Genomic DNA, 16,145 nt, shown 5'->3' with positions numbered 1-16,145 from the left:
CTCACTAGCAGATTCAAGTGAACTCACAATGAAAAATTCATGTACTATATTTTTATATGAAGAGAGGGTATCAACATATAGCCTATTTGATACAAAATGTGCTAACTAAATATGTCAGGCATGTATTATCATTGCTTCAATAAAATCATTTAAGTCTATGTTATCCATGTACTGAAAAGTAAGGAGATATAGGAACTGTTCATCTTTCAATCAAATTTACAAATTTGTGCTAGACATTTAATATATACCAGGCACTAAGCTTACATGGACTGGGAATAAAGTTGATAAAATACAGGTGTTATGGAGCTTATAGTCTTCTAGGTAGGACACATAGGTTCACCAGTACCTAGGTATGATATGTTGACTGTTATGAAAGAGAATTTCTCAAGGATTGAGGGAAGAGGGTTGCAGAGACATCCAGGTCAGACTTTGGGAGTCAATGAAAGCTGCCTAATAGCTGAATATTCATACCAGGCAAAATAATCTGATTCAGGCTGAGAGAAAGTATATATGAAAGTATAAAATGGAGAGAGAGGGGTACTTGTTCTGAAAATAGTTTACTATGGCTAGAGAGAAGGGTAGATATATAGGAGAAGAAGAAAAGAAGCTAGGGAAATACTCAGATGGGAGGAGAAGTAGCTGATGGTGAAGGGTCCATGTGCTGCGCTAAAGGGTACATCTCCTAAAGCTGGTGGTAATTCTCTTATGAGCTAGAAGCAAGATGAAATGATCAGAATCACAGGGGCAGCCCTCTGAGGAGTGTGGTAAGGGTGTCTGGGTGGCTTAGTCAGTTAAGCATCAGACTCTTACCTTAGCTCAAGGAGTGGGCTGGAAGAGAACAAGACCTGAGACAAGGAGATCAGTTGGGAGGCTGTGGCACATCCCTAGAAGAGAGATAAGGCTCAAACCTTAATGGTTTGGTGAGGCATTAATGGTGAGGATGAAGGTGAGGCATCAGTGTGAGGGAAATTAAGGGGATGAGCTCTAAAACTTGTAGAGCCCAACTGGTCATTAGAAGTAAGGGAGAAGGGAATGTTCAGGATGACTCTCGGGTTTCTGACCCAGATGGCTTGCCATTTACCAAGAGAGGAAACACCACCAGAAGACTAAGTTTTTATGGAAAGACACTGATTCTGTTGTTGGACATCCTTCATTTAAATGAATATACCTAAAAGACCATTGGATATAAGATTCTGGAATTTAGGAGAGATAGCAAAGCTTCCCTTACCAATTTTTGTATTATCTTTACTGAGTCTTCTTATAATCACCTGCTCTCTACATTGACTTTTTTAACCTCTCTCAGGGAATTACATGCTATTTCTCTTTTATAAGACATCAGGTGATTGTGATTTCTAGAGGCATTAAATGAAGCATAAATTGTAGGAGAATGTGATTGGAAAATGGATAAGAAGATGTGCTCTTCTCTTAACACTGGTAAATGGGCAGTAATGAGGATCAACAAAATCATTGCCATAGTGCTTTACCTCTGAGAAAGGTACCTCACGTCTCCATGAACGGTGCTGTGTAATGAAATACTCTTCCTTCTGCTCTGCATGCCATTTAGAAATGTAGACCTTGGACTTATCACTGTTTTCTTTCTGTCTCATTATGAACTAAAACATTTAGATGTTTGATAGAAAAGTAGTCCAGAGTCCCCATATTCCAGCTATACTGCTCATAAACAACCTGTTAAAAAGATATGTTGATTTTAATTCTCCTCTTTCTCACCTCTCATATGTTTGAGTATAAAAATCCTAAAGGTACAATAAATAAGGGGGAAAACATGACATCTTTAACTAATCACAGCTAAATATATGAAATTAATATTTTAATGAGAGGTAAAGAATATAAGTATCAATGAAATACTGTTTGACATGAATCTGAAAAGTATAACCTAAACCAGAATGTATACATACACTAAAAATGTTAGTTAAATTTTATTTCCTTTCTTTTAGGTAAAATATTGTAATTTTTATAAAAGCTTTTGCTTTTAGTGACTAGTTTCCACTGATTACACAAGAATTCTCTAGGCAACTCGAATCAGTAAGATTTTTGTCTTGATCTCCAAATGGTATTTCCTCCAGACTTCAAAATAATTTATATTCACCCCATGGATATGTCATCAATCTGTTAAGTGTGAATGGACACTATTCTTTCCTGTACTTGACCAAATGTTTCATTTCCTGAAAATTAAATTACTTAAATGCAACAAACAGATGGTCAAAGAGTCCAGTAGTAGCTTACTCTGCCATGAAATTTATTATCTGAATTCTTGAGGTAGGCCTGAGAAGTTAGCAAAATTCTTTCTGAGCGCTGGTATGCCCTGGTTAGTGTTAAAATCATCAAGCCACTTTGAAGTTAATTTGGTTACTTTGGGCATTAGTAGGAAAAGTTGAAAAGTTATTTCATATGTTATACAGAAAAGTAAAATTGTGAGCAAGTCACATGGACCACTTGGGTTGAAACTTATCTTAGAGTAACTCTTCAAGAATTAGAAAGATAATATGAATCATATATGATAATAGAAAATAATGGCTTGAATTTGTTTTATTTCCAGTCTCCAACCACTATTATCTTATCTAGGCTAAAGAAGTATTCATCAGTATAGTATAGAGAATTTGGTTAAATAAGGCATGACTCTTTCTATTCTCTTTTCTTCTGTTACTGTCAAATAGAAGAACAACTTTGGTCATTTAGTTCATTGCAAAAAAACACAGCTCATGAGTAAGCATCTATTATGGCCTTGTCTCAGCTATACATGATAAATATTAAAAATGTCAGCTTGTTATATATCAGCTCTGCAGTAAAAAAAAAAAAAAAAAAAGTCATTTTGCTATTGGAAAGCTTTTTCAGCTACCACCGAGGGTATTCTTTAACAAATCTATAAAGCATAAGGGTTTTTATAACGGAGTAAGGGCCAAGTGCAACAAACATATTATTCTAAACTTTTCTAACATTTCTTTTTCCCATTTGTGTATAGATGACTTTTAATTCAATGCTTTTACTGAACTTTTTAAAATTGATATACCTAACTGTATTCAAGGTCCCTTATTAAAAATAGCAAAATTTTATCCTTTTCATAAATATGCTATTAGAGGACACTTTAGAGTCTTTCAGAGTTTACAGTAAACATGGGACAAGATAGTTGACAGTGAACAGTCTCATTAATCCATTCCATACTTTTAGCCTAGAGCATTCTGGGAGTTCACCAAATAGATAAAAACATGTAAGTCCTCACTTCTGTCATTCTGTCATTAAGTCATGTTATAGAATAGGGAAGAGGAAAAAAGAATTACTGAGTTAAGATCTTTAGTACTTCTAAGAACTCACTCTCTTAGAGTAATAGAAGTAGAAGCACATGCAGAGTAACATTGCAATATATATATTTGGCTAATTTAGGTAGGAGAGCTTCCTGGCCATCTTGTGACACCTTCTTCTCCCTCACCCTCCGCAGCCCAAACCAGGATAAGCAGAAGCAGCAGGCCAAGACACTACAACACCACTTTTGTTTCCCCCCTGCCCTTCCTGAGCCCCCTTTCCCTTTATCTCTTCCACACTACAGTTTCTCCTGTGTCTGCACACTGGCAACCCCTTGCCTGCTTCTGTCTGTCTCCTGCTTTCCTATTCATTGTTCCTCCTCCCCACCCATTCAACAGGCCTTGGTCATTTAAGAAAGCCAAACTCCAGATGCCTGGGTGGCTCAGTCAGTTAAGCATCCGACTTCAGCTCAGGTCACTATCTCATGACTCGTGGGTTCGAGCCCCATGTCGGGCTCTTTGCTAACAGCTAGTTCAGAGCTTGGAGCCTGCTTCAGATTCTGTGTCTCCCTCTCTCTCTGACTCTCCCCTGCTCATGCTGTCTCTATCTTTCCCTCAAAAATAAATAAAATTACAAAAAAAAGGAAAGCCAAATTCTCCAGAACACTGCTTAAATGCTTAAAGTTAGATTAAATTGAAAAAATAATCAGTTCAGGGGAGCCTGGCTGGCTCAGTTGGTTAAGCGTCCGAGTCTTGATATTGCCTCAGATCATGATCTCATGTTTGGTGAGACTGAGCCCTGCACATGGGGTTCTGTGATGACAGCATGGAGCTTGCATGGGATTCATTCTCTCTCTCTCTCTCACTCAAATAAATAAATATTGTTTAAAAAAAAAAAAAGAGGGGCGCCTGGGTGGCTTAGTCGGTTAAGCGTCCGACTTTCGCTTAGGTCATGATCTCGCGGTTCGTGGGTTCGAGCCTCGCGTCGGGCTCTGTGCTGACTGCCAGCTCAGAGCCTGGAGCCTGTTTCAGTCTGTGACTCCCTCTCTCTCTGACCCTCCCCTGCTCATGCTGTCTCTCTCTCTCTCTCCTAGAAATAAATAAAAAACATAAAAAAAAAAATTTAAAAAAATAAAAATAAAAAAAAAGAAAGAAAAAAGAGTTAGTTCAAAAAATACTCAGAAAAGAAGATATACTTAGCACATCTGATGATGGACTTGTTTCAGGAGGATCATAACTCAGGCAGGACTCTTATGTCATTCTTAAAGCCTTTCCTGTCATCATTGATTTAAAAGAGGACAGCTGAAATGCCTGGATATCCAGGGGCAGGTCTTTTCATTCATTGTGGCTCCTCTCTCAGAAAAAGGGGATGACAAGACCATGTGACAGCCTACATGCAGGTTTAGGAATGAGCAGTGCTATCGCTGGTATTCCATACCGCATATCAAACACACTCAGGCACTCTTTAACTAGAGTCTCCCACCTAAGGATCTGGCACTCCCATAGAGCTCAAAGCCCAGCAACTGTCTGGTCTTATTTGTAGGCAGTCAGGACAAATAAAGTAATAGTAGTGAGTGTGAGCTCTGTTAATCCCACCCTGTTCATGTGCTTCAGCTCTGATCAGGAGATAATGACTCTGGAGGCCTGGTCTATCCTGAAGCAGCCAGATCTGACCAGCTAAGAGTGTGACAGTTTCAAGAACAATGGCTGCAGCACTCTGGAGGTGAAAGGCTTTGGGGTGGATGTGTGGACGTCTGCTAGGACCACATGCGGAAACTTGTTATTCCATGACTGCATTAATGGTACAGCATGATTGGGCGCCAAGGCATCAGACCAAAAAGATGCATCAGTGGTCTGAGGCAGAGATCAAAATGGCCAAGGTAGTGGAAAGGCATCCAGAGAGACAGGTTGTCATGGGAGCTTCTGCCAGCCGTGGCATGGCTCCTTATGCAGTTCATGCCAGCCGTGCCTTACCTCCCCTTACCTTACGACTACGGTGCACACTCCCCTGCAGCCCCTTCCGCTGCTCACCACCCGGTATCCATCTCTGAGGTCTGAGTACTGAGCCACCTCAGGTTTAAAGTCATTTGTGGAAATTTCATTTTATATACACTTTTATCACTATGAATTTTTTTCTCAAATACAGCGGTTTTTTTGTTGTTGTTGTTGTTGTTTTCCTTGTTCAGCTGTTAGCACATTTAAGTTACTCCCTGATTTTTCTTTAGGTAGTTTGTGTTCATGATGATTTTTTCTTTCTTTTTTTTTTTTGAACAAGTGCATTTTTAAAATTTATTTATTGAGAGAGAGAGAAAGAGAATGAATGAACAGGGCGGGGGCGGACAGAAAGAGGGAAGCAGAGAAAACCCCAATCAGGCTCCACATGCTCAGTGCATGGCCCAACACGAAACATGGGGCTCAAATTCACAAACCATGAGATTGTGACCTGAGGCAAAATCAAGGGTCAGACTCCTAACCAATTGAGCCACTTAATCTCCTTAATGATTTTTTTTCTGTTTCTCATTGAAATATAAGTAGAGGGCACCTGGGTGGCTCAGTCAGTTAAGCCTCTCACTTCAGCTCAGGTTATGATCTTGAGTTTGAGCCCCGCATCAGGCTCTGTGCTGACAGCCAGCTCAGAGCCTGGAACCTGCTTCAGATTCTGTGTCTCCCTCTCTCTCTGCCCCTTCCCTGCTTGCACCCTGACTTTCTTTCTCTCTCTCAAAAATAAATAAACATTAAAAAAAGATAAAAGAGGGACTCCTGGGTGGCTCAGTTGGTTAAGCATCCGACTTCACCTCAGGTCATGATCTCATGGTTTGTGGGTTCAAGCCCCACATCGGGCTCTGTGCTGACAGCCAGCTCAGAGCCTGGAGACTGTTTCAGATTCTGTGTCTCCCTCTCTCTCTAACCCTCCCCTGCTCAGGCTGTCTCTTTCTCTCTCAGAAATTTAAAAAGATAAAAGAAATAATAGTAGAACATATAATAGTTCTTTTAATTTTAGCATTTTATATTGTGCACAGGAAAGAAACAAAGTAAAGATCAGATGATCAAAGGCATGGTTGATGACTCCACAGCAACATTCAGACTCAAGCATCATCACAAGGGTCCATCAAATGTTAAGAGTAATTTTACTTGACCTATGTGACATTTAACATATCAATCACCTGGCGGGCTTAGTCAGTTAAGCATCCCACTCTTGATTTCAACCCAGAGGTCATAATCACACAGTTCTGTGAGTTCGAACCCTGAGTTGGGCTGTCAGCACAGAACCTACTTGGGATTTTCCCTCTCTCTCTGCCCCTCCTACTCACTTTTTTTAAATAAATAAATTTTTAAGAGATCATGTCAGGCCAAATGCAACCTGTCAATAGCCATTGCTTTATTGTGGAAATATTTATTGAGTGCTTGAGAGCCATGCAGGACCACCACATAAGCATCATGGTGTACCAAACAAAACATGTGATCAATAGTTTTTTTTTTTTTTTTCTCTTTTCTGTTTTCCTGGCAATCTAAACTCTGTGTAAGGGCTCTGGTAGCAAACTACTGCAGCCTCCAGTAGCAGAGCAATTCCACAAGGTTTTGACTAAGCCTCTACATCAGTGCCGTCAGATGCACCACAAGTACAGATTTCATCTTGTCTACGTTCACTTTCCCAAGTGTGTAGAGATGGCCTGGTATACTTATTTAGGATGGTGTGCTTAATATTGGAGATGATCCTAAGAAATTACAGATTTCTCAATATGGTATTCTAATTAAAACCTAATTAGCAATTCACAGTGCTGGAACTTAGGTTTTCCAGCATAGAAAAAATAATTTCACTATGCATAGAAAGTAATGATATATTTTTTTGGAGACATTAGAATTTCAAAATATAAGGCAGCACATGTGGAATTTAGAAATGTTAAGAATCTGGAGTGTGGGTTTCTCCTTAGCTTTAAAGCTTGAACAGTTTTATATAATCAGTGAGCTTGCCAAACAGTATCAAAAAACTCATTTTCTTCAAGTGCTTTATTTATCTTTAATAGAACCTTCATCACCCTGGTGTTGTAAATTTGGAGTGTATGTTTGAGACGCCTGAAAGAGTGTTTGTTGTTATGGAAAAACTCCATGGAGACATGCTGGAGATGATCTTGTCAAGTGAAAAGGGCAGGTTGCCAGAGCACATAACGAAGTTTTTAATTACTCAGGTAAGAAATCAATTAGAGGCAGAAAAAAATAAAAGATAATGTTCAATATCAAATGTTATCACTGCTTAACTGTAGCTTCCTAGCCTTGTCTAGTCCCTACCTCCAAAGTCGAAATTACACACTCAAAAAGGTTGCAGGAGCTTATAGTATTATTTCGTTTCTATCAGTGGCCTCCAGAGTCCAGGATACCAAGTGAGTAATGTGTATGCAGCCCCACGTATTAAGGCTTCCCATGAAATTTTAAATTGCACAGTGGCTGAGTCCTGGTTCTTTGCAAATCTTTAAGAACGGGTATCCTGGTAAGATATTATTGACAACTGTTATCTACACCTGTCTTTGTTGCTGTATCAATACCATAATATGCTACTTTTTTCACTGACGTTTCCTTAGAAACCTGCTGTTAATTTAGCTCATTTCAGTGCCGTGCGTGTAAAGAAGCTTAAGTGTTCATTGTGAGTTTTCTCATGGCCCTTCCAATCTATGCCCTAGTCGAAAACATTTTGAAATGAACTAATAGACCAAAATAAAATCATTGTGATGATTTTCTTCTTTACAGATACTTGTGGCTTTGAGGCATCTTCACTTTAAAAATATCGTTCACTGTGACCTCAAACCAGAAAACGTGTTGCTAGCCTCGGCAGACCCTTTCCCCCAGGCAAGTAGAAAAGCCTCTCTTGGCAAAGCCTGCTGCACCCGCTCCCTTGCGGGATTCTGTCACCTTTTATCCTCAAAACCTTTATTTGTTTCAAGTTTTACCTGTTTGTGTTCATCCATTTGTTTCCTTCTTATATTTTTGGGACTGCAGTTTTGTCCCTCTGGCTTCGTAGTTCAGCCTGCCTTAGTGGACACAGGAGCCTTCTCAATGGGTTTTGTCACCTGTTGTACCGAGATCCTGGTGCGCTGGCAGCCCAGCACGGAAAGCACTGGCCCTGGCCCGAGAAGGAGAACACTGATAAGTCCCAGGCACATTTAAGTTCAGTGTTGTTCTCAGGGACAAGGGCAAAAGTTTCTGCTTTTCCTCAGCTCTAAGGATGGAAAACAACTGCATGTCTTCCTACAGAATCATCACTGAAGTGATCTAAGTCACTGAAGTTACCTGACTAAGCCATAGGTGGCTGTCCACCTTGCTTCCTTGACATCTTCACGTCCTGTCTAGGTTCCCATGCAGAGTTAATTTGGAGGATTATTATAGATAACATGGCAAATCTCTATGTTTATCCCTCAGCCTTTATTTATTATTTATTTATTATTTGTTTGTATGTTTATTTTTTTTAATGTTTTATTTATTTCTAGGAGAGAGAGAGACAGTGTGAGCAGGGGAGGGTCAAAGAGAGAGGGAGTGACAGACTCTGAAATAGGCTCCAGGCTCTGAGCTGGCAGTCAGCACAAAGCCCGACGCGGGGCTTGAACCCACAAACCGCGAGATCATGACCTAAGCGAAACTTGGACGCTTAACCAACTAAGCCACCCAGGCGCCCCTGTTTATTTATTTTTAATTAATTTATTTTAAAATTACTTAACATACAGTGTAGTCTTGGCTTCAGGAATAGAACTCAGTGATTCACCTCTCACATATAAAATGCAATGCCCATCTCAAAAAGTGCTTCCCTTAATGCCCAGCACCCATTTAACCCACTCCCAACCCCATAGTTTGTTCTAGCAATCCTCAGTTTGTTCTCTGTATTTCAAAGTCTCTTATGGGTTGCCTCTCTCTTTTTATCTTATTTTTTCTTCCCTTCCCCCATGTTCCTCTGTTGAGGTTCACAATTTTCACATATGAGTGAAATCATGGGATATCTGCCTTTCTCTGACTAGCGTCACTTAGCATAATACCTTCCACTTCCATCCATGTTGTTGCAAATGGCAAGATTTCATTAGTTTTCACTGTTGAGCAGTATTCCATTGTGTATATATACCACATCTTCTTTATCCGTTCATCAGTTGATGGACATTTGGGCTCTTTCCCTAATTTGGCTGTTGTTGATAGTGCTGCTATACACATAGGGGTGCAGGTGCCCCTTCAAATCAGCATTTTTGTATTCTTTGGATAAACCTTTATTTATAATAAGCCCTTGAGTTTAGTCTGTCACTTCCATATTTACATAATGTTTTCCTGCCTTGTAAAATAATATTACCCACTTCTGAGTAAACATATTTTCACATTTATCACTTTGTTTTGGATGCGGGGAGGAAGGGAGAATGTTTAGATGATATTTTTAATAATGAAATATGCTTTTGTACCAGAACTTCCATCACTGTCTTCAAGTAGATAAAATGGAAAATAGCTGTTACTTCCATCATGAGAACTCAAACAATATATGTAAAGAATTACATATAGTTGTCTTTGGCAGACCTGGGATAAGACACACAATCTGTGACCTTACCTTTCCTGCAAACCATTATCAACAGGTGAAACTTTGCGACTTTGGTTTTGCCCGGATCATTGGAGAAAAGTCTTTCCGGAGGTCAGTGGTGGGTACCCCAGCGTACCTGGCTCCTGAGGTTCTAAGGAACAAGGGCTATAATCGCTCTCTAGACATGTGGTCTGTTGGAGTTATCATCTATGTAAGCCTAAGTGGCACATTCCCATTTAATGAAGATGAAGACATCCATGATCAAATCCAGAATGCAGCTTTCATGTATCCACCAAATCCCTGGAAGGAAATCTCTCATGAAGGTAATATCTTCCATTCAGAAATGATAATGGTTTAATCCTTAGGTCTTATATTGTTTAATCAATAGCGAATTATTAAGTTGATAGATGTTCATTGCAAATTGTCCACCGGAGTAGGGGCACAATTTGATTAAGGTGGATTGAGAAGGACCAGAAACGTCTCCTGATGAAATGTACATATATTATAGAGAGATTGAGCAATACATGTTAAGAGGCAAATGAAACAAAAAGAAACTGTTAATACTTTGATATGTTTCCTTAGAATTTATAAATACTTATACATTGGTGTAAGGGAAACAGCTAATCTCTACCAAGAGTAATCTTTACCTACCAAATACCTGTTTCTGTATTAAGCACTTTTAATCTATTATGGGCACAAGAACTCTATGATAGTGATAATTGAATTATCATATTACATATTACTATGCAAGTTCTTTGTGCGCTGGTTTCCTTCATGTGACATAAAGGTATGCATGCTATTTTACCTAGCCATTTCACTAGTATTATATTTTTAGGTTGTTTCTATTTGATCCTTACGTATAATTTCTACATGTTTCTCTGATGATTTCTTTAGGATAGATTACCATGAAAGTGTTGCATTATTTACAGTTAACATCCGAACAAATCTTTCCTTCTCCTTAAAACACGAGAGAGTTTTAAAAGAAGTGGCAGGGGCATTTGGGGCAGAGAAAATGGCACGCTTCAGAGTAGAATTCCCCAATGAATGTACTTTGGATCTCACAAAAATCCCATAATTTTTACTATTATCCCTGTACTTCAGGGAAGAACACCAAGGCAAAAGAACTGACACCACAACCCAAAATCACCAAGCTAGTAAGTGGCAGAGCCAGAATGTATACCAGACAGGTATATAACCAAGGTATATACCTGGATATGCTGGTATAGACACATATATACTGTGTATATACCCAGTCTGAGCACATATTCTTCAATCACCAGGCCTTTAGTTTTCAGGCCACGTCTAGTTCTAAGTTTTTTCAGATTTCTCACCACTTTAAAAGGCAAGTACAGTCAGAGATAAACATCTGTTTGATATCTGTTACTGCATTCAGTGATGTGGGAATCAGAAGAGTGTATCTAAACTGCCCAAGGTAATTAACTCCTGTTAGTATTAAGTGACAAGAGCTATCCATTATCAGGGCTTTGAGTTACTATTAGCAACAACCTTTAACATTCTCTAATTAGTTGTAAATCATAGCTGGATGGATATATCTTAAAGGAATCTGTGACCTACAAATGAACTATCATGTAGCCAAAGCACTAATGAAATATTTAGGATAATTCAACAGAGGCAAAAAGCAAAGTATAATTAGGTTTCTTTTCCTGGAGGCAGAAAGGTGGAATTATCAAATAACCTTGTGATCAGTGTCCTTGTTAGGAAACACTACCTTTAAATATGGCTAACCATTATGTTTGATACCCACAATCCAGAAACCCAGTAAAAGGACTTGCTATTGTTACCATGGTGCAAATCTGGAATACCTTTGAAGACTGTCACATTTTCCTATTATGCAGGAATAATACATTGGGTAAACTGCCTCCACATTGTAACATTTTTTCTTGGAATAGTGGAGTACTTTTTCTTGAAGTAGTGGAATAAATGATGCTTGCTCTCTGATACGATGGAAATGTCCTGGCCTAGCTATTAGATATAACCTATTTAGGCCAGAAACCAATAGCTATAGATGTGAACATTTAATTAGCACTGATAGTAGAGGCCAGAGACCTAGATATTAATGGTTCAAGAAACTCTTTTGGGAAATCACAAATACACACACACACACACACACACACACACACACATCCTAGGTAACATGAAAGTAAAGAACAAAAATAAAATATTCCTTAAAGAACTTGAAGCTAAATGGAAATATGCCGAGTTCAAAGGAGAAAGAATCACTGTGGACTTGATTAGTCAGAATTGCATTTTCAGAGGAGATGGAATTTCGGCTAGTCACTAAAAATTGCAAAGAAAGAAATACAATATTTGAGAAAGAAAATTACATGGGAAATTTAAAAGCATTTATATCTGACCAGGAATTACATATTTGCTTGGCTACAGATATTTCTAAGTGCTAAAAATTTCCTATCACTCAGACAAAGTTATGTAGAGACCAGCTCAGATAGAAATTCACTTTTCTAAATAGGTTTGGGAATTAACTGGCCTCTCTCCTCAGTATCTTCCTCTGACTCATCCTTGCCTTTGAGGCACAAGAGTTGTACTGTTTGCTAATTGCTACTCTGGATGACAAATGAGTAACCTAGTTGCTGATATATGAACAGTACTAATAGTTGATATAAAGGAAAAATTATTTATCCCACTATCTTGTTGAGAACAAAAAATCCCCTCATGAAAAATTGTAACGGGCTGGGACCATGCGATTTTAAGCACATAGATCTGATAAACACACAAGGAAACTAGTATTGGCAAAGGATGGTCACAACTGATATTAGTAAATTTTCAGTCTCCATATACTTTAAACCACTCCAGAACCACTAAAAATATAGATACAAGGAAATAAAAATCTAAGCACTTCATTGACTCAAAAATCAAAGGTAAGGATCAACAGTCAAGTGGTTTGAGTTATGGTAGTATCTGCCATTCTAATTAGCCATCACTTAACCTTCTCTGAGCTTCAGTTCCTCATCTGTAAAGCAGGATAATGATTCCTGCCTATATAATGAGTTGGTAACTGAGACTGAATGAGATAAAAGATGTGAAAAACATCTAGACAGGCAGGTGTGGGGTGAATCAAGGACTTGGATTTAGGAGGGGGATAGCAGAGCACTAAGCTAAGCAACTGCTCTGGCGGGTAACCAAGAAGTGATTGTATAATTTTGGAAATTATATGCAAACTGATGTGCATGTTTCCCAAGTATTCTTCAGACATATTGGTAGTTGTGTGTGTGTATGTGTGTGTGTGTATGTGTGTGTGTGTGTTTCTTGGCATGAAAGAGATAAAGAAAAAAGAAGGTTGTAAGGTCTTTGTAGTATACATAGATGTGTCAGAAGAAAAAAAAAATCCTGTGTCATTCATTTATTTTTCTGTTAGTGTAGACATGGACTTGATATAATATAGTACCATATCTTGGAGTGGTGGAATTTGCATCATACCATTTGAACCTCACAGCAATCCTCCAATATGTAACTTGTTTTAGTCTCTGTAATAGAGAGAAACCAAAAGGTTAAGTGACTTGTCTAAAGTCACACAGTGGCAGGGCTTGGACTTCGAATTATTTGTCTCCATTCTTTATAGCATAGATAATTGTACACCAAAGGGTGCTTATTTCTTATGGCTTGATATTTAGGAATCTATAGGGAATATTTTAAATTCATTCATTGTTTTTGATATAATAAACAGAGTACTGGCATCCTGGGGATGTGCTTACTACTAATTTAGCAGTGAATTAGTCGGGACACTTGTGTGCAAATAATAGAAACCTATAATTGACGTACACAGAAGATAATACATTGACTCACTCAACAGGGAAGTCCAAAAGGTGAAACTCATCTATGTGGGTCTGGTGGTTCAGCATAATATTTCCCCATCTCTCATCATCTCTGCTTTGCTTTATGATGGCTTCCCCCTCAGGTGGACTCTTCATGTGTTGCAAAGTGATCCCCCGGCAGCCCCAGGCTTACATGCTACTCATTGTACATGATCTCTGAATGGAAGAGTAATTATTTATCAGTAGCCATACAGTCTCTGAAAGGGGCACTGATTGGCTCTGCTTAAATCCTGTAATACCCTGGGAACAATCACATTGTCACCGCAGGAACCTGGCTTTGATTGGCCATGTAGATGGTGGAGAGCCTCTCCAGTCTGGAGAGAGTAAGTTCCTGCAGGGAAAAGATAGTAGGCCAAAAACAAACACAAAAGCATTAACAGATGTCCATTATAAATTTTTTTTTGTGAGTCAAGGTATGATTTGAAAAATGAGAAAAATCTTAGGAAAACCTAACTCAGCAATTGTTACATGAAAAATGGAGATGGTAAAATTAAATTTTCAAAGAAAAAAATCATAGCAGCTAACACTTTTATAGCATTTGCATTACAGCCAAGCACTATTTAAACACTTTCCTTGCATGAACCCATTTAATCACCCCCAACCTTTGAGTAGATACTATAATTGTTTCCATTTGAAAGATGAGGGAGCGTAGTCACCGAGGGTTAAGTGGTTTTCCTGAGTGGGGCCAGGGTGCAAATCCTGTCAGCTGGCTCCAAGGTAGATGCTCTTATCTACTACATTTACAGCCTCTTGATTATCCTTCTAATGGATTTTGCCATGCTGTCACATTAAATTTTTAATATGCTTTCACTAGCTTAGAGCTGCAGTAGCAACACAGTTTTTAATAATGTCTAAAAATACAGAGAAACAAGATCATGTTGTGATAACGACCTGAATTGAGAGCTCTTCCACTTAGTGTATTGGTGACCTCATCCAACTTACTTATTCTCTTAGGTCTCAGTTTTCTTGTCTCAAATATGGTGACAGTGATTCCTAACTCACTGGGTTATTTTAAGTATTAAATGAAATTTCAGTGGAAAGTGCATACCACAGTGATTGACATAACTAGATATTCTTAAATATAACGAACACTTTCTATTTTCCAGTCACTTTACATGATCTATCTATGTATCTGTCTGTATATATGTATTTAGTTATACACACAAACTTGTGTATATTTATATATGTAAAGTATATATGTAAGTAAACATACATTTAATTATACTCATATATAGTTACATATATGTAACTAAATAGACACACTGTAAATAGAGTTATAAATATATAACTAAATAAGAATGCATGTATATAATAAAACACTCCAGAATGGATCATATGATTATAAATAATTGTACAAGAAGAGACTTTGGGTTACCGTGGGATGGGAGTATGAGAACATTTCAATTCATTCTAAGCCAGTGTTGTGCACTGCACCTTGTTTCATTCCATCATTGTGACTACCAGATGGCCATTTCACATCATCCAGTTAATCTATTGTTACCTATCAATGCTTACACATGGCCTTACTTCTATCAAGCTTTGTCACATATTAGATTCAGTTTGGCCCTTAACACATCCATCTTATGACCTTTCTCAGTCCCTTGAAATGACTCGCATGCTTACTTTAAAATATTTACTTAATTAAGCAAATTTACGGTATCTCATGGAAAGAGAAGCCCATTATCACTTAAATATTTTTTAGATAATCAGATGAAACTAAGGAAAATTATGACTTTCTTGATCATGTATCAATATTCCCTTCCTTTCATTGCATTCTTAGCAATTCCAAAATAAAAGACCAGGCTGCTCTTCATGTTTGTCGCATCTGGTACAGTAATAAGAGCAAATCTTGGAAGGACATTGCCAAGACATCAGAAAATTGCAAACAAGGCCCTGTCTATGACTTAAGAAGTAGATACCAGGGGTGTAGAGCTTAGAAATGGGAAATGGAAAAACTAACTAATGGAACATGGAAATATTTGCAAGGAAAGGGATTTCTAATAATTTTGCCAAAGAACCTTCTGGGGTATGGCTTATTTTAAATCTGTCATAGTCTAGCTCTAGGTCTATAGCAGGCATTTTTAACTTTACCATGCCAAACTTAATCAGAGGAGCTAGTTAAAAATGGAGATTCCCAGGCTCTACCCTCATAAACTACAATCCTGTGCTGAGAATGTCAGAGGTCCATGGATCACACTTTCAGAAATACTGCTTCAGAGCCCTGATCCTCTGAAAGACCTGACAGCTGAACGGTACTCTTAAATTCTTACATAAATTCCCATTATTTAAATTTAAATAAATCATAAAATTCCTCTCTAATTCCTAACCTCTATTTGCATTCACATTTTCTTTCTCAGATATTTACTATCAGGCCATGTAATTTATTTCAAATGTTAACTGTATTTCAATATTGATTGCCATGAAAGTAGTAAGAATAGAAAAAGCTTTTTGACCAGTTTCTTTTGTCAGGAATAAAGAAGAAAACATGTGAACTCC

General features: G+C 38.1%; 1 protein-coding gene across 2 annotated transcripts in view; it reads left to right on the top strand.

Moving 5' to 3' along the window:
- The window catches only part of PRKD1 (protein kinase D1), a 143,865-nt gene that overhangs the window by 112,003 nt on the left and 15,717 nt on the right, over positions 1–16,145 (top strand). For both annotated transcript variants that reach the window (XM_039256379.1, XM_039256378.1), the window contains 3 exons: positions 7,283–7,444; positions 8,001–8,099; positions 9,854–10,121. In XM_039256379.1, coding sequence (XP_039112310.1) covers positions 7,283–7,444; positions 8,001–8,099; positions 9,854–10,121 — 529 coding nt within the window. The remainder of the gene's footprint in view (positions 1–7,282; positions 7,445–8,000; positions 8,100–9,853; positions 10,122–16,145) is intronic.

The sequence above is a fragment of the Hyaena hyaena genome, unplaced genomic scaffold (genome assembly GCF_003009895.1).
Source record: "Hyaena hyaena isolate Hyena2069 unplaced genomic scaffold, ASM300989v1 scaffold_567, whole genome shotgun sequence".
Taxonomy (NCBI): domain Eukaryota; kingdom Metazoa; phylum Chordata; class Mammalia; order Carnivora; family Hyaenidae; genus Hyaena; species Hyaena hyaena.
Note: the sequence above shows the minus strand (reverse complement) of the source record. Positions and strands in the feature narration are given on the sequence as shown.